This window comes from Babylonia areolata, chromosome 4 (assembly GCF_041734735.1).
Source record: "Babylonia areolata isolate BAREFJ2019XMU chromosome 4, ASM4173473v1, whole genome shotgun sequence".
Taxonomy (NCBI): Eukaryota; Metazoa; Mollusca; class Gastropoda; order Neogastropoda; family Buccinidae; genus Babylonia; species Babylonia areolata.
Window position 1 is genome coordinate 44761158 of NC_134879.1, and position 23253 is coordinate 44784410.

At 38.7% G+C, this 23253-nt stretch overlaps 2 protein-coding genes across 2 annotated transcripts in view; one reads left to right on the forward strand and one right to left on the reverse strand.

Annotated features, from left to right (window-relative positions):
• The first annotated feature begins 2161 nt into the window (after nucleotides 1–2161).
• On the forward strand, nucleotides 2162–17527 carry LOC143281706 (putative E3 ubiquitin-protein ligase UBR7). The gene is made up of 11 exons (XM_076586968.1): nucleotides 2162–2364; nucleotides 4858–4985; nucleotides 5840–5900; nucleotides 7056–7151; nucleotides 8523–8576; nucleotides 10702–10807; nucleotides 11171–11451; nucleotides 12275–12445; nucleotides 13544–13706; nucleotides 14733–14794; nucleotides 15724–17527. The coding sequence occupies exons 1-11, from the start codon at nucleotides 2224–2226 to the stop codon at nucleotides 15814–15816; spliced, it is 1356 nt and encodes a 451-aa protein (XP_076443083.1). The 5' UTR covers nucleotides 2162–2223; the 3' UTR covers nucleotides 15817–17527.
• Nucleotides 17528–19842: 2315 nt separating this feature from the next.
• The window catches only part of LOC143281707 (inositol-trisphosphate 3-kinase A-like), a 30395-nt gene continuing 26984 nt past the window's right edge, over nucleotides 19843–23253 (reverse strand). The window contains exon 9 of the mRNA XM_076586969.1: nucleotides 19843–23108. Coding sequence (XP_076443084.1) covers nucleotides 22884–23108 — 225 coding nt within the window. The 3' untranslated portion in view covers nucleotides 19843–22883. The remainder of the gene's footprint in view (nucleotides 23109–23253) is intronic.

Consider the following 23253-nt stretch of genomic DNA (forward strand, 5'->3'; position numbering starts at 1 on the left):
TCTCCGAGTCTATCTCTCTCAGTTTCTTCTCACCCGAACACGCGGGGTTCGAATCTGGTTAGAACTTTTTTTCTTTTCTTTTTTTTTTTTTTTTTAAACGCGAAGCTTTATAATAACAAATACAGCCGGAACACATTTTAACAATTAGATTTTTTTTTTTTAAGTGTATCACAAGTGAGTCTTGAAGGCCTTGCCTCTCTTGTTCTTTCCTTCTTTTGTTTCAGTATTGTCAGGTTGTTCAGTGTTAATTTACTGTTGCCGATGTGACTGGTGATTTCCTAACACTCAGTGTCACGGAATAGTTGTTTCGTCTGTCAGATTGCAGATTACAGATCATTGGATATTTGGATAACTGAACTACCAAAAAACCCTAGGGATGAAGAGCTAAATAGGCCGGTATATTCTAAAAACTGGAGTCAGTGTTGAAAAACAATATGAGGAATGAACTCTCCAGTTTATGTCGACGCAAGTACTTAAGAGGATGCCAGTTTGTTATTCATGTTTTCTGTCCGCGTACGGACAAACGATCATTACGAAATATTCCTGGTTCATTTTGCTTTGAAGGTGTAAAATTTCAATCTGTGTATTGCCGGTGTTCAAAATCAAACATTGGTGTGATTGTTTTCATACTTTTTGACTGATGTTAATTTTGAACATTATATACCTATCAGGACCCTTAGCAGGGAGGCTGGTGGTATGAAGAGAACACACAACACATTCATTCCACAACACATCAGTCTTTGATCAAGCAGCCCGAAAGCATTATCAGTCACAACTGATATATTATACATACATCTGTATTTGACTGTTTCTATGTCTTTGTGAGAGGGACTATCGAGCCGGTGGGGGTGGGTGGGGGGGGGTATTGACGCGGGGGAGTATCGACAAGGGGGAGTATTGACGCGGGGGAGTATCGGCACGGGGGAGTATCGGGCTGACCCCATGGGAACCATTTATCCCCGACGGACGGATGGCGGGATGTAACCCGGAGACACCAGTTCAAAAACAGATCGACCATCTATCACTGATGGGAGAAAATACACTCATTATATCAACTCTAATGATAGAGAAGAAACTGAGTTAGAAAATGTTTTGGGAATTTTGGTGGATAAAAATTTAACTTTTGAACAGCACATTATTGCTACAGTAAAAAAAAGAAAGAAAAAAGAAAAAAAAAGCAGGCATGATCATCCATTTTATCCAGTATAAAAATGAAGATGTCAATGTGCCATTATTTAAATCATTAGTAAGACCAATACTGGAGTATAGTACTGTGATATGATCCCTTTATATAGGCTACCCTAGCCTGGAACACATATTGACTTGATTGAACTTGTACATAGACGATTTACCAAGCAAATTTATTAGGATACGTATATAGTATGTCCTACGAAGAGAGACTAACTAGTTGGAAACTCCTAAGCCTGTAATATCGCAGGTTAAGGGATGATATGCTTGAGACATATAAAATTCTAAATCAGTGGACATTACTGATGATAAGAGCACTACGCTAAATCTTTCCACTCTAAAGGACATACAGTAATCATACCAGGGGGCACCCACTAAAACTAATGTAGACATTCACCAAATCAACCTTTTTTGACACTTTTTTTAATAATTTTTTTTTTACTAACAGGGTTATTAACTTCTGGAATAATCTGTCCAGTAACATTGTTACTGCAGGAACACTCAACAAAGTTAACGTTTTAAGAATCAAGATAAACACTGGAAGGATTATGGCTTCCAAGTTAATTTCTCCATAGGAAGCTAGCCATAGCATAGTAATTGTGCACTCTTTTATATATATATATTTTTTTAAGTTCTAATGATCAGGCAAAAGGCTGATAAAAGCCGTGACACTTGATACGACATATTATCTAATAAAGCCCTGGGAGTGATCTGCTCTTTGTTTCTGTCATCTTCCCACCCCATCCACCATCCCCGCCAATTTGGGAGTATTCATTACCTTATTTCATGAACTTACAGCGATTTATCAAACCCCATTAACACCAAAGACTAAAAATCAGTGTACACGCATTTTTACAAATCAAAGAAAAACGAAAAGGCACCGAGAGGAACAATAACTTGAGAAAAGAGACATATGCAGTTTCGACAGAGACAAAATATGAAATTCATCATTACTCCCCTCAAAGGCTGCAACCGCGCAAACTTCTGGCCGAAGACGATATTGTGCGAGGCTGGTTAAATAGAAACGAAGGCAAAATGTCAGCTGAAGACCGACCATCAGTGGATGATGATGATTCTGTGTCAATGCTTGAAGTTTTGGCGCAGGAATCTCGCATGCAGGAGGACGCTTCAGCGGTTCTTGGCGGTAGTGACGACCAAGAATGCACCTACGCGAAGGTGATACATTTATTCATGACCATTCATGATGCCGTGAGAGTGAACTGTCGTAGCCAGCAGTAACCCAAAGCTGTTGAACATAATGACATCCACAGTTAGAGAGTTGGAAGACATACATTTATATCATATTCGTTGTAACATTGGCGGTGTTGCCACATGTTTTCATTGGTTGTATACGGATTTGTCCGAACGCAGAAACGCCTTCTTGAGAAACTGTAACGGTTGCGATTACGCGGAACAATTTGCACTGCTGTCAGTGTAATGTATAGTGTGTGATTCAATGATTGATTTTTCCAGACCCTAGTCTTGGCAGAACTCGCACTGCCTGCCCTCTCCTCTCAACTTACCCAATCCCCATATTCCCCGCCTCCATGCCACAGTACCAGTGTGCCAACTGGTTATGTAAAACTTCCTTAGAAAGGGTTAGCTTGATTTAAGAAACTGAAGTGATCAGGATGGATGCCCATCAGAACAGAATCCAGAAGGGGGAATCAGTACTTTATAAGTTCAAGTGAAATAGCTTTCTGGTAATTTGAGATCTGGAGTCGCACACATGTGTACTGTTATCAATATTTAACTATAGTATAACTATAAGATGTCGGTTCTGTACTTTGTGTGCCGTGTCTACATATCACTACACAAAAATAACAGACTAGGAAATTTGTTTCCAACGGTTTTTATAATGCCATGTTTATCCCGAGCCCCCACCTCCACCCCCAACTCAGACTTCTATCATTGTCCATTCACTTGTATACAGTGCATAAAATAACTGCAATGTCCATGTATGTTTTGTGTTTAAGGAACATAAAGAAAATAAACAGATGAAATAAATTCAAAATTCCAAATTATTCATTCATTCTTTCTCGCAGAACTAACCACAACGTTTTTGTCATACTCTCTCTCTTCGTAAAAAAATTCATGTCCTAAATTTAGTGGGGAAAGAAATTGTCCTGACAGTATTATCACCGTCATGAATACAAATGAAACTGAAATACATTAAAAGGAACTATCTGTCCTACAAATGCTGATTACATATTTACACACATTCTGTCCAAGTCTCTGTCATTCTTAGCCAGGCATATAATCATCAAGCTTTCTTGGTCTTGTTTTGTGCTCCAACTTTCAGATTGGAGTTGGGGTACAGGGTTTTATCTGGATTGGGTTTGGAGGTTTTGGTCAGGATGTAGCAGGGTGTCTGGGTTTGGATGGGGTGTCTGCTTGGGGTTGGGGTGGGGTTTCAGTCAGCTGGAGGAGGGTCGGTGTACTGGGTTGCCTCCCTTGGACTGCTGGGCTCATCAGTCTTTGGACGGTGAAATTTCTTCACATGGGATTAGTTGCGGGAGAATTTTGCACCACTTGGAGACTGGACGGTCACTTTGCTGCCTGCATTCTCGATGACTTCATATGGTTCTGGCAAGAAAGATGTGTCCAGCTTTCCTTGTTTCTGGTCTCTCTTCAGCAAGATGGTGTCTCCAGGTATAATGTGGCACTCGGTTGCTCCTTGCTTCTGGTCAGCATACAGCTTGGAGATTCTTCTCTACATCGCGGTCATGGACTTCCAGGTCAATGTAGTCGCTGGGCAACTGGGGCATCTTTGTTCAGATTTTGCGTCCAAACAATAGTTCTCCTGGGCTCTTTCCAGTTGAGGGGTGTGGAATTGCTCTGTATACTTGCAACTACTTCAGAATTTCATCTTTCCGGTCTTTGTGTTCTGCTTGGGCAATCTTCATTCCCCTCAGGAGTGACTCATCCTGGCATTCAACTTCACCGTTTGCCTGCTGCCATCTTGGTGTGACTGGGATGTGTTTAGCTCCAATGTCTTTCATGTAGTCTGCGAAGACTTGAGATATGAACTGCGGGCCATTATCAGTGTGTATGGTGAGTACATAAGGGTGTGACTGAGAACTTGTAAACATTTACGTGAACACAGCTGCACTCACATTCACACCTCATTGGAGCCTCTTGGATGTGAAAACAATCATATGTAGTTATTCTGATCACAGATCAGTTCACTGACTTGTTAGTGACTCTCCGAGCATGTTGGGTAATGCAACTACTTATTTATTGCTACTGGTTAGGTATCTGCCAAGCAGTTATGGTGCAGCTTATGGATTTGTCCGAACACAGTGACGCATCCTTGAGAAACTGAAACTGAACAGAAGTAAGTGACTGCTTGAGTCCCCCATTTCTGTTGCACAAAAACCAGATCTGATGACTCGACTGCAAATTATCAGTCATGACCTTTCACTCACACACGCTTGCACGCATGCAGTTCTGAATTTTGTCTCCACTTTGATCGGTTTGATTTTTGTGTTCTCTTCTTCTTGATTTCAAAGTAAAATCTGAGGCAGAATAAGGCCTTTGACAAAGCATACATAGACTTTTTTTCTTCTTTTTTTTTTCATCCAGAAAATTTGTATTTTTAATGTATTTATCACTTTGAATCTTAATGGAGTATTGATTTTTAAAAAAAAATTTTTCGTCAATTTGCAGGGCTACATCAAACGACAGGCGCTGTATGCTTGCACTACCTGTTCTACCACAGAGCCTGCAGGGGTGTGTTTGGCTTGCAGCTACCAGTGCCATGAGGGCCATGACCTTTATGAACTCTACACTAAACGGTAGGTCTGCCAGATTTTTTAACTATTAAACTAAAAAAAACACCAAAAAAACCCTATGTCTCTATTCATAAGTCTTGCATTGTCAAAAATTATGTTCAGTTGTACTTTTGTTTTAGTCAGTATCAGATTATGATCAATGAAGATATGAGATATATTTGGTTGGTGGTGAGTTTGGTTAAAGTTGTTGATGTTGGCAGATTCCTGTGGTCATTGGAAAGATTTTGAGACTGTCTCCTCTCCACTCCAGGTTTGGGGATGGACTAACTGGCCCAGTGATTAAGTGATAACTGTCTGGGGCTTGGTAGATGGTGTCCAGCCTGTGTTGAGATAAAAATCGAACAGTGCGTTACACGCATCACTTGTATTAAGCATCACTATTGATGTCAGAGTGCCTTAGAAGCAGTGTCTTGATGTGTGGCCTGACACCAGCAGCTCCCTGTGAACTGCTGGCGCTGAGAATAAAACAGACAGAAGAAGCCTGGATTTGGTGACAGTGTGAATGTAGGATCTGGAATTAGCAGAATGGGAATATCTGTCAGTGCCACTGAGAGGAAGATGGGGCAGCCAAAGTGGGGCAAAGAAAAGAAGTTTGACATGATGACATATGTGATCTCCTCCATTTCTTTGTTTCCGGGACACACATTAATACTATGGTAGATGACTTCTACAGCCCATTTCTGTTTCCATGTTTCACATTGACAATCCTCTGAAGTAGCTGTTGCCTGTATACAACACTGCATTTTGTACATTGTTTGTGGTTCCATTCCATCTTCTGTGATGTTTATGTATGTTTTGCAAGATAGGGACTAAATTGTATAAAGTCAAGTGCTAAATCTTTTTTTCCCTGATTTTAGGAACTTCCGATGTGATTGTGGGAACAGCAAGTTTAAGGATAACAAGTGCAAGCTTGTGCCAGTAAGTTGAGTGTGTGAAGAACATAGATTCAGGAATGCTATTTTTAGTGAATTTATTTCAGTTTTAATCTTGTGTATGATTAGGGGTGTGTGTGTGTGTATGCTTGTATCTGAGTGTGTTTTGGATCAATATTTCAAAATGGAGTGTGCAGGGAAATCTACTGATTGATTGGTTGCCAAATCAAATGTTATAAGAGATGTCAAGCGTTATGGGAGATGAAACCAGTCGCTAACAAAAAACAACAACAAAACAAACCCAACATTTTTATGGAGATATAACATGTACTGAGATACCTGTAACAAAGATTATGTGCTTATTCATCTTTTTGAGGAGGAACGCCTCCCCCCCACCCCCTCCTTTGTTTTTTCTTTTTTTTTTCCCGGACTTTCTTGGGTCGACCACCGTTTTATTATGTATATATATAAATTCATTATGACATTCAGAATAGATGGGAAAAAATGTGAACATAAACAATAACAGATGTAAGTGATTATGTTGATATATATATATATATATATATATATATATATATATATATATATATATATATATATATATATAGTTCATTACACAATCAAACACATGAATCATTTTATGGTTTTTAGTGACAATATATAAAGTCACAGACACAAACACATACAGAAACATAAGCACACACACACACACACACACACACACACACACGTTTTGCTATGTCATTCATCCTCTACCCCCTCCTAAATTTGAAGACTTGCAATGACCAGGAATGATGTAGAATTCTGACAGCAGATCATCAGGTTATGATATAAACTAATAAAGCATAAATGATATGTATTGCGTTTTGCTTAATCATTCTTGGTGTTGATTTATTGCCGCATAATTTGTCAGTTTGTTTTAAAGCTGAGATCCATTTTGATTTTTTTTTTCTTAGGCTCAGTTCATTTTATGAATGATTTGTTTATTTCATGGCGAAATTACTTTTATCATTATATTCTGATTAAAATATGTTCCTCTCAGAAGATCTGACCTGTTCTTGAATTAAAAAGAACGTTTTCATTCTTCTTAAGTCTCCTGTACAACTTCATTATTTATATGTTTGCTTTTGTACAGTTTCTTTTGTCTAGTGTTTCATTGTCTTTTGGTGTTTGTTTTTTTTTGTTTTTTTTTTTTTTACAGATAAAATCTGATGTGAATGAGGAAAACCAGTACAATCAAAACTTCAAAGGAGCTTACTGCATTTGTGCCAGACCCTACCCTGACCCGGAGGATGAGGTACTGGTTCAAGGGGGAGGGGTTTTTTTGTCTTTTTTTTTTCTCCATCCTTAACTCTGTGAAGAGACATTGGTTCACTGCTAACTGTTAACCACATTCTTCCAGCTGTTTTGGTTGTGTGTCAGTGCTTGGGTCTGTGCAAATGTGTTTTTTTTTTTTCTGTCTTCCACTCTGTCTCTCTCCCTTAACAGTTCCCTGGAGAATTGTTTTGGCAAGACCATTAGGTTTAGTTATGTGGCCATACCAACATAGTTTTCCTTTTTAAATTACTGTCTGCAGCCCATCATATGCTTGATGGTTTTTGCACACTTACTCATCAGTTGTATGTAATCAATAGTGTTATATATATATATATATATATATATATATATATATATATATATATATATATATATATATATATATATATATAGGCTATTTTCATATGCTCAAGCACATGTGTACATGTTCACATCACAACTTTTTTTTCTCCCAGTGTGAAAGAAAATTGAATGCAATCACCTGGCTTCAGTTTACCATTTCCTTTTTAAATTACAACATATTCTTGATTGAAAGCTTGATTGAAATCAATAGTGTTATATATATATATATATATATATATATATATATATATATATATATGTATATATATTTAGGCTATTTTCATATGCTCAAGCACATGTGTACATGTTCACATCACAACTTTTTTTTCTCCCAGTGTGAAAGAAAATGGAATGCAATCACCTGGCTTCAGTTTACCATTTCCTTTTTAAATTACAACATATTCTTGATTGAAAGCTTATCAATTAAGGAAGGAATTTTTGTTTAATGTCCCGTCACACATATCGGTGATTGAAGAATTATCAATTAAACATGAAACCAAATTGTAAGTTTTTGTGTTTTTTTTTTTTTTTTGTTTTTTAATAGCATCAGTGCCTAAAGTGAAAAAGATGATGCTTGCAGTTGTACAAAATGATTGTGTCTTAGTAATATTTCAGTGATAGATTATATCAATTATATGGATCTTTACTTAAAGAGGTGGTCAATCAGAGATGCAGTAGATTCTGTCATGGTTATGACAACACTAGAAAATTATATTTGAAGCTGAAAAGTAAAAAAAAAAAAAAAAAAAAAAAAAAAATCTACGTCTGTTCTTTATAAATGTGTGTGTGTCTTGATCATGTATATTCCAAATTTAAAACAGTTGTAGACTTTAAAAAAGAAAAAAAAAGGAACATGTTTACACTGTTGGTAAAGAAACTTCAAACTTTGTGAAGAAACTTCAAACTTCAAACTTGTGAAGAAACTTCAAACGTTTGTGTTTCATTTGTCATCAGACATTTCAAAAAGAAGCTGAACCCATCTAGGTTTTTTTGTTGTCTTTGTTTTCAGACGGAAGACCTCATGATCCAGTGTGTGGTGTGTGAAGACTGGTATCATGGAAGGGTATGTAATCACTTGCATCATGGCTGAATGGGTATTGATGTGACAGATTTTGAATCTCAGGTACCATAGCTTTTTCCCCTTTCTTGCAGTTCAGGCTTTTTTTTCTTTCTTTTTTTCTTTCTGTTTTTCCCCTCTTCCTTTTTGTCCTTCAGTTGAAGCATTTTGGATATTAGTTTATATCTCCTATTGTGGAGGAAGGTGGCAGAATGGTTAAGACGCTCAGCTGCCAATACACAGAGTCCGTGAGGGTGTGGGTTCGAATCCCGCTCTCGCCCTTTCTCCGAAGTTTGACTGGAAAATCAAACTGAGCGTCTAGTCTTTCGGATGAGACGATAAACCGAGGTCCCGTGTGCAGCACGCACTTGGCGCACTGAAAAAGAACCCATGGCAACGAGAGTGTTGTCCTCTGGCGAAATAACGTAAAAATGAAATCCCCTTTCATAGGTACACAAATATGTAAGCATGCACTCAAGGCCTGACTAAGCGCGTTGGGTTATGCTGCTGGTCAGGCATCTGCTCAACAGATGTGGTGTAGCGTGTATGGATTTGTCCGAACGCAGTGACGCCTCCTTGAGAAAGTGAAACTGAAACTGAAACTCCTATTGTTCTGAGTTTGTTCAACAAATGTTTTGCGCAAAATGCTGGAACCCTGATTCTTTCACTGTATTTTATGTGCCAGCTGATGATTCTGCCTTTGTACTTGTATATTTCATTGTACAATCCTTTGAATTGTCTGGTAACACAAAGACCGGAATGCTTCTGTGGGCAGCAAACAAACAAACAAAAAAAGATAATGACAAGTACTACTTTTCTTATACTTCCATCTAAGCAGCTCAGAATTTAAAGCACTATACTGTTTGGCTTTTTAAGTTACAAGGTCAGCACAGGTCCTTTGTGCTCCTGCTGTACATGTACAGCAGAATGAGGTTATATAATAATGATGATATCAATGGTACTTATCATCACTTAATCAGAGACAGATCAAAGCATTTTCACCCCAGTCATTCAGATGACTATGATATCAGAGGTACATACACATCGCTTAATCAGACAGATCAAAGCCTTTTCATCCCAATCATTCAGATGCCTATGGTATCAGAGGTACATACACATTGCTTAATCAGACAGATCAAAGCCTTTTCATCCCAGTCATTCAGATGCCTATGATATCAGAGGTACATACACATCGCTTAATCAGAGACAGATCAAAGCATTTTCATCCCAGTCATTCAGATGCCTATGATATCAGAGGTACATACACATTGCTTAATCAGAGACAGATCAAAGCATTTTCATCCCAGTCATTCAGATGCCTATGATATCAGAGGTACATACACATCGCTTAATCAGAGACAGATCAAAGCATTTTCATCCCAGTCATTCAGATGCCTATGATATCAGAGGTACATACACATCGCTTAATCAGAGACAGATCAAAGCATTTTCATCCCAGTCATTCAGATGCCTATGATATCAGAGGTACATACACATCGCTTAATCAGAGACAGATCAAAGCATTTTCATCCCAATCATTCAGATGCCTATGATATCAGAGGTACATACACATTGCTTAATCAGAGACAGATCAAAGCATTTTCATCCCAGTCATTCAGATGCCTATGGTATCTATCAGAGGTACATACACATCGCTTAATCAGAGACAGATCAAAGCATTTTCATCCCAGTCATTCAGATGCCTATGGTATCAGAGGTACATACACATCGCTTAATCAGAGACAGATCAAAGCATTTTCATCCCAATCATTCAGATGCCTATGGTATCAGAGGTACATACACATCGCTTAATCAGAGACAGATCAAAGCATTTTCATCCCAATCATTCAGATGCCTATGGTATCAGAGGTACATACACATCGCTTAATCAGAGACAGATCAAAGCATTTTCATCCCAGTCATTCAGATGCCTATGATATCAGAGGTATTTACACATTGCTTAACTAGAGACAGATCAAAGCATTTTCATCCCAGTCATTCAGATGCCTATGGTATCAGAGGTATTTACACATTGCTTAACTAGAGACAGATCAAAGCATTTTCATCCCAGTCATTCAGATGCCTATGAGCCTCCCCCTTTCCTGTCATGGGTTGTGTATATTTTGTACAGCACCTGGGGACAGAGGTGCCAGAGAATGACAGCTACCAGGAGATGATCTGTAGGGGCTGCATGGCCAAACATCCCTTCCTGTGGGCCTATCAGGTCAACGGTCAAGGTGATTTGTCTTCTTCTTTTTTCTTTTGACTTTGTTCTCACAGATCCTGGAAAAGACCTGGGGAAGTGGTTGGGTATTTTCCAGGCAAAAAAAACAAACAAAAAAACCCAGCAAGAAATAAATCTGGAAAAATCATGAATTACTGAAACGCTTTTATGTCAGAAAAGTTCTCAACTGTGTTTTATTGTTATTATTATATGTGTTCTGAATGGGCTCTAGGTTTTCAGTCATCAAGTAAAAATGGCTGATAGACATTTGTTATGTGCACTTGTTTTTGTTGTTGTTTTCTTTTTGGATGATTTATTCAGTTTTGTAATTCAATGATGCAGAAGTGAATGGAATTTATTGTTTGTCTGCTCACAGCTGAAACTGTACAGAAGGAATTGGGAGAAGATGAGAAAGTGGACGTAGCAGGAGGGGACAGTGATAAGACCAAACCAGACCCCATGAGCCAAGAGTCGACGGTGAAACCAGAAAATGAAGAGGGAGTCAAGGAGAAACCAGATGTGGATTCTGACAAGGTGATGGAGCAGGATGACACAACCCCGGCCAAAGCCCAGAAGAGAAAACTGGCTCCTGGCTCCATGCCTTCTGAGGCCTGTGCTGATGGGGCGTCTGGCAGCAGCACTTCTGCAGAGTCTGAGGTGAGACAAACCACTTTTTACTGACCACAAGGTGCTTCTGATTGTAAGATGTTTCCTCCAGATTTTGTTGTTGTTGGTTTTTTTTTAATCAGATTTTATCAGTACATAAGGTGCAGCATATATGGCACGTATCAGAATAATAAGAAAAAGTCAATCATTGACGGGTGGATGGTATTCAGTGCTGTGGCCATGTTTGCATCTTCAGTGGATGTGGAGGCACTGACATCATTGTCAGGATTTGTTCATGTACTGCTCTGTCCATCTCCGCTTTCTTGACTCTGTTGTTTCTGATGCCCCTTGTGTGTTGTTTGTGTGACTGTGGGTTGTTTGTGAGCTGTTTTGATTCTGACTCACGGGAAGGTTTCATTTGTTTTCATTGCCATGAACAATGTACAGATAATGAGGGAGACCTCGATACATTTTTGATTGATAACTGCGCTTCAACAGATTTTAACCACACATTAGGCACAAGGTGAAGTTCAGGTAAGAAATTATGGCCTTATCATCTGTAAAATATAATTGTTAGTTGTGTTTTTTTCGGTGCAGGCTTGTATAGAGCTTGGAAGCTGGCAAAATTGTTTTGAAATTTGTGTACAAGCATGTGCAAACGAATTTTGATTATGATAACAAAATTGAGATCTCTGCCCCACACCCCCCCACTCCTTCCCCCCAAAAAAACTCTTGTTCTGTTTTTCTTCTTGAACACAAAAAAAACCAACTTACAAAGTCGTTACATAAACTACTTCAAAGATGATTATGTTGTTCACTGTCTTGGTACGATACACAGGACAGAAAGGCACTGTTTGGTCCTCTTCGTTTTCAGCCTCCCTCGAAGCAAACCAAGGCAGAAGAGGCGGCAGACAGCAGGCCGAAATCAGGGATTGGGTCTTGCCTCCTTCAGGACCTGAGGAAGCGACAGTTCACTGTTAAAGACTGTGGCACGTTCTGGCTGGAAGGCTGGAGAGAGAAGCTGTGTGCCTGCGATGCTTGTGTGGTGAGTGTTGGCTGCTTCCTTGCCGGGGGCTTTTATCAACTGTCTGCAGGTGTTGTGTAGGTGTGCGTCTTTCTCTCTGCCCCTGTCCTGTTTTCCATCAGTTGTATGTGATATTTTTTTTTTATGATCATAGGTTTTTGCCCTTGTTTACTGCAGAAGTGATGAAAGTTTGACACTTATCTATTAAATATATATATATTATTTTTTGTTATTTTGAAGTCTTTTGGGTTGGAGTGGAGTCTTCATAGTATGGAAGCTGCAAATCATGTTCAGTTGGTTTTGTTGTTTTTTTGTTGTTTTTTTTTGTTTGTTGTTGTCATCGGGACAAGAATGTGTGCCATCATGCAGTTCCTTCATTTAGAATATACTTGTAGCATTTGAAAACGTGCAGCTATGGTGAGATACATTCCTTCATAACTAACATTTGACTGGTCTGTCTCAAGAGTATGCAGACGTCAGCAAAAGTTAAGGACCATTTGCACAAATGTGCATTGTTCAGACTACTAATTTGAATAAGTTTTGTTTTAGCAGATATATTTCCAACATTTTTTCAAAACCTAAACAAAACTTTGAAGTGCAAATTGACACACTTGTCGGCAAGATGCCTCCCAAAGCAAGGAATTCAGAAAATAACTGAATAATGAGCATGGTCACTGTTCTTGTCAAGGCATTCATGACGTTGCTGCCGCTTTGAGTTGATGACCTGGGCAATAATTCAAAATACACTGAACCACAAAATCTTATGACTCACTAGTTTTAAGCACTTTCTTTCAGAAATCTAATGCTTAAGTACTATTTCTTAACTATTTTGAAACTTCTAGATCAATATGTGTATTGATATCTTACTTTAGATATTCTGTGTTCAATAGTACTCTAACAGTTTGATTGATTCAGAATGCAGAATACTCATTTCTTGATCAGATTATGTTTCATAACGAGCCTGGAATTGCAAAAATTAATTTCCATATATGGATTAATAAGATACTTTTGATTTAATTTCATTTGATAAAAGGTATAAAATGTCTGTATGTTAACTGAAAATAAACCACACATACAATAACCACAGGTGGAACATTTTTGTTTGTTTCTGAATCTCAGTCGATGTACAAGGAGGAGGGTGTGGCTTTTCTAACGGATGTGACGGAGACTGTCAGCACATACGAAGAGAAAGGTCGCAGCAACCCAGCCATGTCAGACCTGGAACAGGAGCGCAGCCTCCTGTCTGGAATGGACCGTATCCAGCAGATCGAGATGATCAATGGTGAGGGAGAAAGATAAATATGCTCTTGCTTGGTAGTGGTGTTTATTTTCCTTCCTTCCTTCTATTCAGTCAAGATGATCAGTGGTAAGAGAGAAAGAGAGGCATATTTTATGCTCATAGTTGTGGTGTTGTTGTTTTTCTCCTTTCTTCTATTCTGTCAAGATGATCTGTGGTAAGAAAGAAAGGTAGTTATATCTATGATTGGTAGTGGTGTGTTTCTTTTTCTTCAGTCAAAATGATCACCGGTAAGAGAAAAAGACATGTTCATGCTCAATAATCAATGGTAAAAGAGAAAGGTAAGCATGTTCATGCTCAATGATCAGTGGGAAAAGACAAAGATAAGAATGTTCATGCTTGATGATACAATGGTAAGTGGTAAAAGAGAAAGATGGGCTTGTTCATGCTCAATGATCAAAGGTAAAAGAGAAAGGCAGGCATGTTCATGCTCAGTCAGTTTTTTGTTTCTTTCCCTTTCTTTTTTTGTGCGTTAATTCAGTATACCAACTGTCTCAGGGGGGGACAGGGGGGGGGGGGAGAGCTAGGTCATTTGCCAGTAAGTATTATCAAAATTCAATGAATGTGATACAATTACGGCCTACTCCATACTGTTGGCTCATACATGAGTGCAAACACAAGCATGCACACACACGCACACACACACACACTTACATTTATTATCTTTTTATCAGAAAAAAATATAGTTGTGGACTTTTTTTTTATTTTAGATTTTACACTAACACAGTGGCATTGGTTATGTGTGTGTGTTGTGCACTTTTCAGGTATTTGTTTCTTGTTGCCTCTGTTGGGGTTTATGTGTGGGTGGCACTGTGTACACACAAGTGTGGAAAATGTTTATGCAGCTCTGTGAATCAGTTTTGTTTAGTTTGATACAGAGTGCCAGTACCATGCCCATTTATAAATGCCACACAAACCAAGCCTCCACTCAAGTGCATAATCAGGATTGAAAACTTGAATCCATGAATATGATTGCACTGATTATAATGAATGTTGGCTGTGTGCGTGCAGGGTTTAATGATCTGAAGTCGGAGCTGTCTGATTTTCTGAAGACCTTTGCTGAGAGTGGGAAGGTAAGTTGGCAGTTGGCAGAGAGCTGTAAACCCCAGATCACATGTTTCTGCCTAGTGTCATGATATACACTAACTTTGTTGTGCCCAAAAAAACAATCATTTTCTATTGAATTGGAATGACAGACGTCAAATTCACATATTTTATTTTGGTTATTTAGATATAAAAAAAAAAAATCACCAACTTGTTTGAACAGATCTTTATTTAACCGTGTTTTTTTTTTTCCTTTTTTTTCTTTCTTTCTTTAGTATTGGAGTGGGGGAGAGTGACTGGGGACTGGTCAAGTGGATAAGTGAAGACATTTATTCTAAGTAACTGACATATTTGGGAGTTCATGGATAGAAACCATTACCTCCTCCTCCCCTTTTCCCCATATCTTCATCCATCCAGTTGATTTCTTGTAATTGTTATTTCTTCAGCCCTTTTCCCAACCATTATTGGTTGATGACTTTTGCCAGGATCTGCAGGCTGACATATTTCTGTTGCTTTGAATTAACGTCATAATTCACCCCTGATATGTTTTATAAATACTATGATGAGAATCATTTAAAAAAAAAACAATTTCTGATGTTAGAATTTTCCCCACTCTGTTTCTACTTTTCCAGATTCAAACACTCCTCTGTCATCCACTGCTCTGTCTCTGTCTGTGGACCTTACACTTAGAAAAGTCTTCCTCCTTTGCTTCTTCAGATCTCCGCACTCAGCTTTTTCAAGTCTTAACATAAAACCTACCTTTCCAAAATAGTCCCCCAGGCCCCCTCCGTCTTGTCTTTCCTTCTTCCCCATCTACAGTTTCTCTACCTTTCTATGTTAATATTTGTTATATCTCGCATTCCTCTGAACCTAAACTGCGCATGTTTGTGAATGAGTGGTGTGTAAGTGTTTTTGATTTGTCTCGACTCAAGATCAAGTGCTGTGTTTCTTTTTTCAGGTGGTGAGTTCGGATGACATCAAAGGGTTCTTTGCTCACATGGAGAAGAGGAAGAAGGAACGTATGTCAGGCATGCAATATTTCTGTAAATGATGAGTCGTGGAAAGGACACACCACAGCACAGCTCATTTTGTTGTTGCTCTGCTGGCTAATTTTTTATCATACTTTGTGTGTGTGCATTTTTGCTGCACCATTGTTAAGTCCTCTCTTGTTACTGAAGTGCGGTTTTTTGTTTTGTTTTGTTTTCTTGCTCATTTTTCTGTTGCTTCTTGCAGTTCACCTGAGATGCTCATTTTCACAGGTGCCGTAGCCTATCTCCACGGAAACAGTACAAAGAATTAATGTGTATCATTCTTCAGGCATGTACAGTCATTGCTTTTGGATTCCTATGAATACCTATGACCTGTTAGACCAAGCACAACTGTGTATATTTGCATTACGGATCTGTAACATTTACAGTTTTTCAGCCCTGACATGGCACCATGTGACTGACTAGCCTGAAAGCAACAAAGATAGATGACTGCTGTCTGGTGGATTTTGTCCAGTATGTGTACAGCCTGGATTTTAGTAGCCAGTTGAAAGTGAAAGGGTTTTTTTTGTTTTTGTTTTTATTTTTCATTTTAAGAAGTTCTGTATTAGACTTCACTCTTTTTGACCAAATATTTTGACCAAGTTTAGATTTAGAAATTGAAGGTGCCAGTTCATGTTGTCTGAGAGAGAGTGAGTGTGTATGTATGTACAAGTTCAGTTACAGTATTTCTATCCATGGTATGACAAAGAAACATGGAAAACAGTTGGAAGAGGTAACAATCAGAAAAAATGACTAATAAATTGCAGTATTAACATGCTAGATTTGTTGTAAAATAAACAACAAATGGATACATAATTCATCAGCATTCAAGGATTGGGGAGGGGGGGGGGGGGGCGAATATTAGTGTTCTGGAAATATTCTTGCAAAATGTTATTGATGACTGACATTAGGGTTTAGCCCAAACTAAACTTAGACTTTTCTGTTTGTGAGAGCTGACTGCAATCAGATACTTGTATAAATAAATCAGTCTTAGGCATCGTAGCTGTTGTAATCTGCCTTTGGCATTGGCAGTCGATGTCTGCCTATTAAATTTTTTTTCCCCACCGACATTTCAGTTGCAGAGTAAAATTTGAAGCAAAGATGCATTTGCTTGACTGTAGAAGAAAATAAATAAAAGCTGTTGGAGTAGAACACAGAGAGAGAGAGAGACTGATAATGATGACTTCCTTAGTTTTCTAGTTCTGAATGGTGTTGAGGGTCTTGAGAAGGGGTGTTGAATGCAAACAGGCGTTTAAATAGCTTCATACAGTTTCTGCTTGTGAAACTCTAGGGGGGAAAAAGTTGTTTTGATACATTCCATTTTCTTCAAGTAAGGTCAATACAGTAAACATTGTATAACTTTGTTTGATTCTTTCAAAATTATTTGATTACATTTTATTGTGTGCCTGTTGAGGTCATTGTCATGTTGTTTTGTTAGACATGTATTTGATCAAGATTGTTTGCATAACTGAAAGTTTACAGAACAAAAGCTGCCCTGGAATCATAATCATGTACAGCTGTCATCACTTTACTTTTTCATTTGAATATCATGAGGAACTGAATTGAAATATGACAGTACATTGTGTGATTTGTCTGTTGATTTCAAACTTGAAATATTTTTGTGTCCAGTTATGCTGTGAATATTACGTTGTCTTTCTGTCAGGAAAAATAAATTGGTTGTACAGTATTACTCATATCTCTGCTGAAATAAAAGACAAGCATTCACCTGGAAGAAAAGGAGGAAAACCTTTGGTTTTGATTTTTGTATGGAAGTATTGATGAGTGGAGGTAAAAAACAAGCAGAAGAGGAAAATATTTCTTTGTCACCACATTTCAAAAAAGAAAACAAATCAGTTGCACATGTTCCAGTTTTTTGGTAGTCTGATAGCTTTCAGGTGCATGGAATTTGGTTAGCTTTCTCTTAACTCACTCCAGACATTGGAACGCTATAGCGTTTCTGACGTAAGGTAGCATTCTGGACGACAGAACGCTATAGATGGTTTCGACAATTAAATTTTTTTCCCACATTTTCCTCATGGGGTAGCATAACAATCACAGCTACACTGGGCATTGCAAACGTGTCAAGGGTCGAATGGAAAGTTTCTTCATGAGATTCTGTAACAACACACTCCACAGCGAGTTCAGGACCCCACACGACAAGCTAATCTGCATACGTATCGAAAATGGTGTCGCAGGTGATGCAAGTGAAATTTTTTGAGCAAAGTAGATCACGATAGCGGCTTTTACCACTGCTGAAATGATTGAAACGCTTCAAACTGACGGTTTTGACATCGATGAGGATGATGAAGATGTTGAATAAAGTATCTGCAGTGAAGAAAGCTACCAGCAAGTAGGTACTGATAGTGATTCAGCTTCTGAGAGCAGTGAAGAGTGAGGGGGGTGGGCGTTCACACGACATGAGGAGAGGAGTCAGTGTGTCAAGTACAGGGTGTTTCATTCAGTTACTTTGTTTTTTTGTGTGTGTTTTTCCTAACCCTAACATATGGGTTGTCTGTATGGAAAAGCAAGGGAGAGAACTAGTCAGGAGTGAGTTAACTAACCGTGTGCATAAGCAAGAATGTCCAGTTGTATGAATACAAGTTCTCCGTTGGTGTCTTTTACATGGTTTGTAGGGGTTTCAAAGTTTCTTTAAAATTGCATGACTATTTTAAGTCTTATTAGCTTAAAAGTCTTCAAAAAATGACGCAGGATGTAAAAGTTTTGTTTATGTTTTATTTTGGCTCCATGTATCATTGAAAAAAAACAACAAAAACCCTACCTTCGTTTCTGTCAGTGACAGTGATAAACCACAGCATTGAAATGTTCCACCAGATTTTTTAAAGGTAAAAGTGAAATAATTAACCTGATTCCTAAAAGATTCTTTCCTACCAAAACTGTGGTTCCCATCTATGTTAAAGACAAATAAGTCAGCATTTGAAATACTGTGCTTTTCATTAATATTCCAGTCAAAATAGTTTTAACAAGAATTTGGGGTTTAGATTTTTTTTTTATAAAGTATTTGAATTTTGTTATTAAAAACCTGTATGAAGCACTCCCAAATCCCCTTGCCCCCTCTCTGAAAGTTAAACACAATCAAAAAATGCTGCAGGATTTATGAACAGTATGTATCATTGGCAGTATTTAATATCACTGACAAAGATACAATGTAATATATATATATATATATAGGGCCAATATATAAGTATATACAGAATATAACCAGTTTGAATATACACATTTCCTTGTAGAAAAAGGCCAACATACAGACGTGATAAACAGTGAGAGTGAACATACTTGTTTTTCTGTACTGTTGGACATGATATTACTTGTGTTTTGAAGCCTATTTCATTGGCAAAAAAATTTTTTTTACCAAAGATCTCCACCCCCCCTTTTTTTTTAGTGGGGGGTGGGGGCTTCATCTCAAGAATATTTACCCTGAGAAGATCTCCAAAAAGCTTTTACTGCACCAGTTTTGAAAAACAATGTCCTCTGCTTATCATCATTGGTGCAAAAAAAAACAAACAAACAAAAAAATCATATCTTCCTAAAGTTCCAGGCAAGGCTTTGTTGAAAAGTAAGGCTGGTGATAGGCAATGAGTCACCGTGTGGCAGCAGCAAAACTGCTAGTGCATTAGAAGCTCAGGACTGAGTTCTGGCAGCACATGTTGAAGATCCCCCAAATCCATGTAGGTATTTGGTGAATCATGGAGAATGCACACTGAAATACTCTTCATATACCATTTAGTAAAGGCAGAGCAGCAATATACCCAGGAGTTGGGGATAAAAAAGGGGAAAAGGCTGTATTGAGTAAAAGTCCATTCAGGAAGTGGAAGGCAGAAGGAAGCCCGCTTACAAAATACAGGAAAACAGTTCCTTTAAGATTGATATGTCCAACCTTGTTCACCCCAATAAGTCTGTATAACACTTGTACAAAGTTCCCAGTATTGCTGTCTTCTCCAACTCGTCCAGCCTTACCCCCTCCCCCAAAAAAAGAAAGAAAAAAAAAGTAAAAATCTGGGGAGATCTTGCAACACTTGTACAAAGTTCCCAGTATTGCTGTCTTCTCCAACACTTCCAGCCCTACCCCCTCCCCCCAAAAAGGAAAAAAGAAAAGTAAAAATCTGGGGAGATCTTGCAAGGCAAGTACTATCGATCAAGATAGTGGACACAACCAGCAGGACATTTAGTCATCAGCTCTGACATCATCACATGTCCAACACGAGCCTTGTTTCCACGTCAAAAGGGGGGCCTGAAAACTGGTCGCATAAAAAGCTTGCATCAATCAATTGCACAAAAAAGACCCCTAAAACAAGAAAACAACAATAATGATAATGAAACCTGAATAAGGATGGAGGAAGTGCCCACCCCTGTACCGTCCATCCCATCCTGACGAGATCACAAGACAAAAATCTATTTCTGAAGATAACTGGTAGTATTTTTTTAAATACTGTCAGAGCCCCCTGATTGCAGTAAATCTTCTTTCATGCAGTAAAGTAATAGGATTGTTTGGGAATAAAGATGAAATGCAGTTGGTAAAGACTGCCCTGTAAAAAAAAAAAAGAGTATATTTATTATTTTTAGGCTGTCATTTTTGATGAAACAAAAGACACTAATGGAGAAAGGCAGATTGGAAAATTATGGATAATCACCAAAGTATAAAAGCTATTGCATCTATTTTGTGTACAGCTTTCTCCTGCTTCAGAACATCTAAACCTTGGATACAGAGCATGGAATATACAATTTAAGGTATTTCAGAACATTTTCATAAACTGAAACAGGTGATGACTATACTGGAACTTTATTTTTTTATAGTTACATAGTATATGAAATGGTGCATTGTCTGTGCTTCTGTCATAATTGTTTATAAATGGAAAATAAAGATACATTATTTTGTGATTTTATGCCCGCAGTTCAGTTTAAGATTGTTATAGGTGATTCTAGAGAATAAAATCACTTTCATAGCCACATTTCTTCAAAACGAATCCTATTATTCCACAAAAATGCTATACATGCACTGCTTCCAGGCTGGAAACCAACCAGCTACATCTTAAATGTGGAGTGATGGCCTAGAGGTAACGCGTCCGCTTAGGAAGCGAGAGAATCTGAGCGCGCTGGTTCAAATCATGGCTTAGCCGCCGATATTTCTCCCCCTCCACTAGACCTTTAGTGGTGGTCTGGACGCTAGTCATTCGGATGAGACGAGAAACCGAGGTCCCATGTGCAGCATGCACTTAGCACACGTAAAAGAACCCACGGCAACATAAGTGTTGTTTCTGGCAAAATTCTGTAGAAAAATCCATTTAATAGGAAAAACAAATAAAACTGCATGTACGAAAAAATACAAAAAATGGGTGGTGCTGTAGTGTCGTGACGCGCTCTCCTGGGGAGAGCAGCCCAAATTTCACACAGAGAAATATATTGTGATAAAAAAAAAAACAAATATAAATAAAACTGATAGAGAGAGAGAGGGGTCAGCTGTTTTCTTTTTGTTTGCTGTCACACGGTGGGTCCACATGTGGTGACAAACAACTGTCTTCTCCACGTCTTGTCAGCTGCCATAGATGTTGGTCCCTGGTGGAGTTGTTGCAACTGGCCATACCGCTTGTCGTTCTTGATGTGGAGGGCACTTTGTGAAGGACATGGTCAGCTGTCTGCTTTCCTTGACTGCAGGGTCAGGGTGGTAAGGGCGCCAGCTTGGACTGTTTGTTCATGTGAGCGTTGAGTCAGTTTGTGGCCGGTTCAGAGCCTCACAGGATCACTTTTTGCTCTCTGGACAGATTGTGTTTTCATGGTGGTTTTTTTTTTTTGTTTTTTTTTTTTAAATGGCTTCATGTTGATGTTCCACTTTTTACAGTGGAGGACACTGCTGTCTGCTTTGTGTTCCTGGGTTCCTGCTTCTATTAAATCTCATCTGCCCTCTCATTTTCCTGGGACTCCACAGTGGGCTGGGATCCACTGGAGGACAGCTCTTCTGGATCTTCCAACCTGTTGCAGAGCTTCTATCTAGAAACGGCGGGGGTGGGAATGGGGGGTTGGGGTTCATTCCCCAGGGCCTGGAGTGCAGAATGGGCACTCGAGATGAAGACCACTTGGTGGCATGAATCTTCGGAGACCTGAATCATGGAGGCAGTCTGCTTGGGTTTGGGACAAGTAGCGTGATGTTGACTATATCGGTAACACCAATCAAAAAGGGGAAGAGGCAGGAAAGATCCATCCAATCAAGAAAACATACATACAAGTTCATACCCGTTGTCCTCAATTAAATAAGGTGCGAGTGACTTTCAGGAGTTATGGAAGCCCCAGGATGATTTGTGTACATAAGTGCGTGTTCAAAGACATTTTCAAGTTCATTGACTATTGCCTGATACGAATTTTATTTTATTTTATTTTATTTTTATTTTTTTTACAAGAAGCGGCAATTCTGGAATACATAGTTTGTTCAGACCAACATTAATGAAAACGCCTCCCTCATTTTGCCATCAATTGTTTAGAAGCAGCAATTTTCTGTAATACATAGTTTGTTCAGACCGACATTGATGGAAACGGCTCCCTTATTTTGTTCCCTTTTGTTTGGAAGTGGCAGTTTTTCTGGAATACAGATGTCACTTTGTTCAGACTGACACAAATGAAAACGCATCCCTCATTTTGCCACCAATTGTTTAGAAGCAGTAATGTTCTAGGATACAGATGTCACTTTGTTCAGATCGACACCAATGAAAATGCATCCCTCATTTTGGTCCCTGTTGTTTAGAAGCGGCAATTTTCTGGAATACAGATGTCACTTTGTTCAGACTGACACTAATGAAAATGCATCTCACATTTTGCCATCGTTTGTTTAGAAGCGGCAATGTTCTGGAATACAGATGTCTGTTTGTTGTTCAGACCAACATGCAACACTAATGAAAACGCATCCCTCTTTTTGCCACCAGTTGTTTAGAAGCGGCAATGTTCTGGAATACAGATGTCACTTTGTTCAGACCAACACTAATGAAAACACATCCTTCATTTTGCCATCGTTTGTTTAGAAGCGGCAATGTTCTAAAATACAGATGTCAGTTTGTTCAGACCAACACTAATGAAAATACATCCCTCATTTTGGTCCCTGTTGTTTAGAAGCGGCAATTTTCTGGAATATTGAGGTCAGATTGTTAAGACCGAGCCAGTAGCCGTCCTCATAGTTGGCACCAGGAAGCCATGGAGAGCTGTGGTCCACGCTGACCTTTGCGGGCAGGGGGCTGCATTTGGCAAAGTCAATCATCCATAACCCTGCCTTGCCGCCACTGTCATGGAGAAACAGCAGGGAACTCCCCACCATCTGCACACAGGTGTTTAAAGGTAATGATGATTATCTGCACGAAGGCGTTTAAAGGAAATGATGATCATCCGCACACAGGTGTTTAAAGGTAATGATGATCATCTGCACGAAGGTGTTTAAAGGTAATGATGATTATCTGCACGAA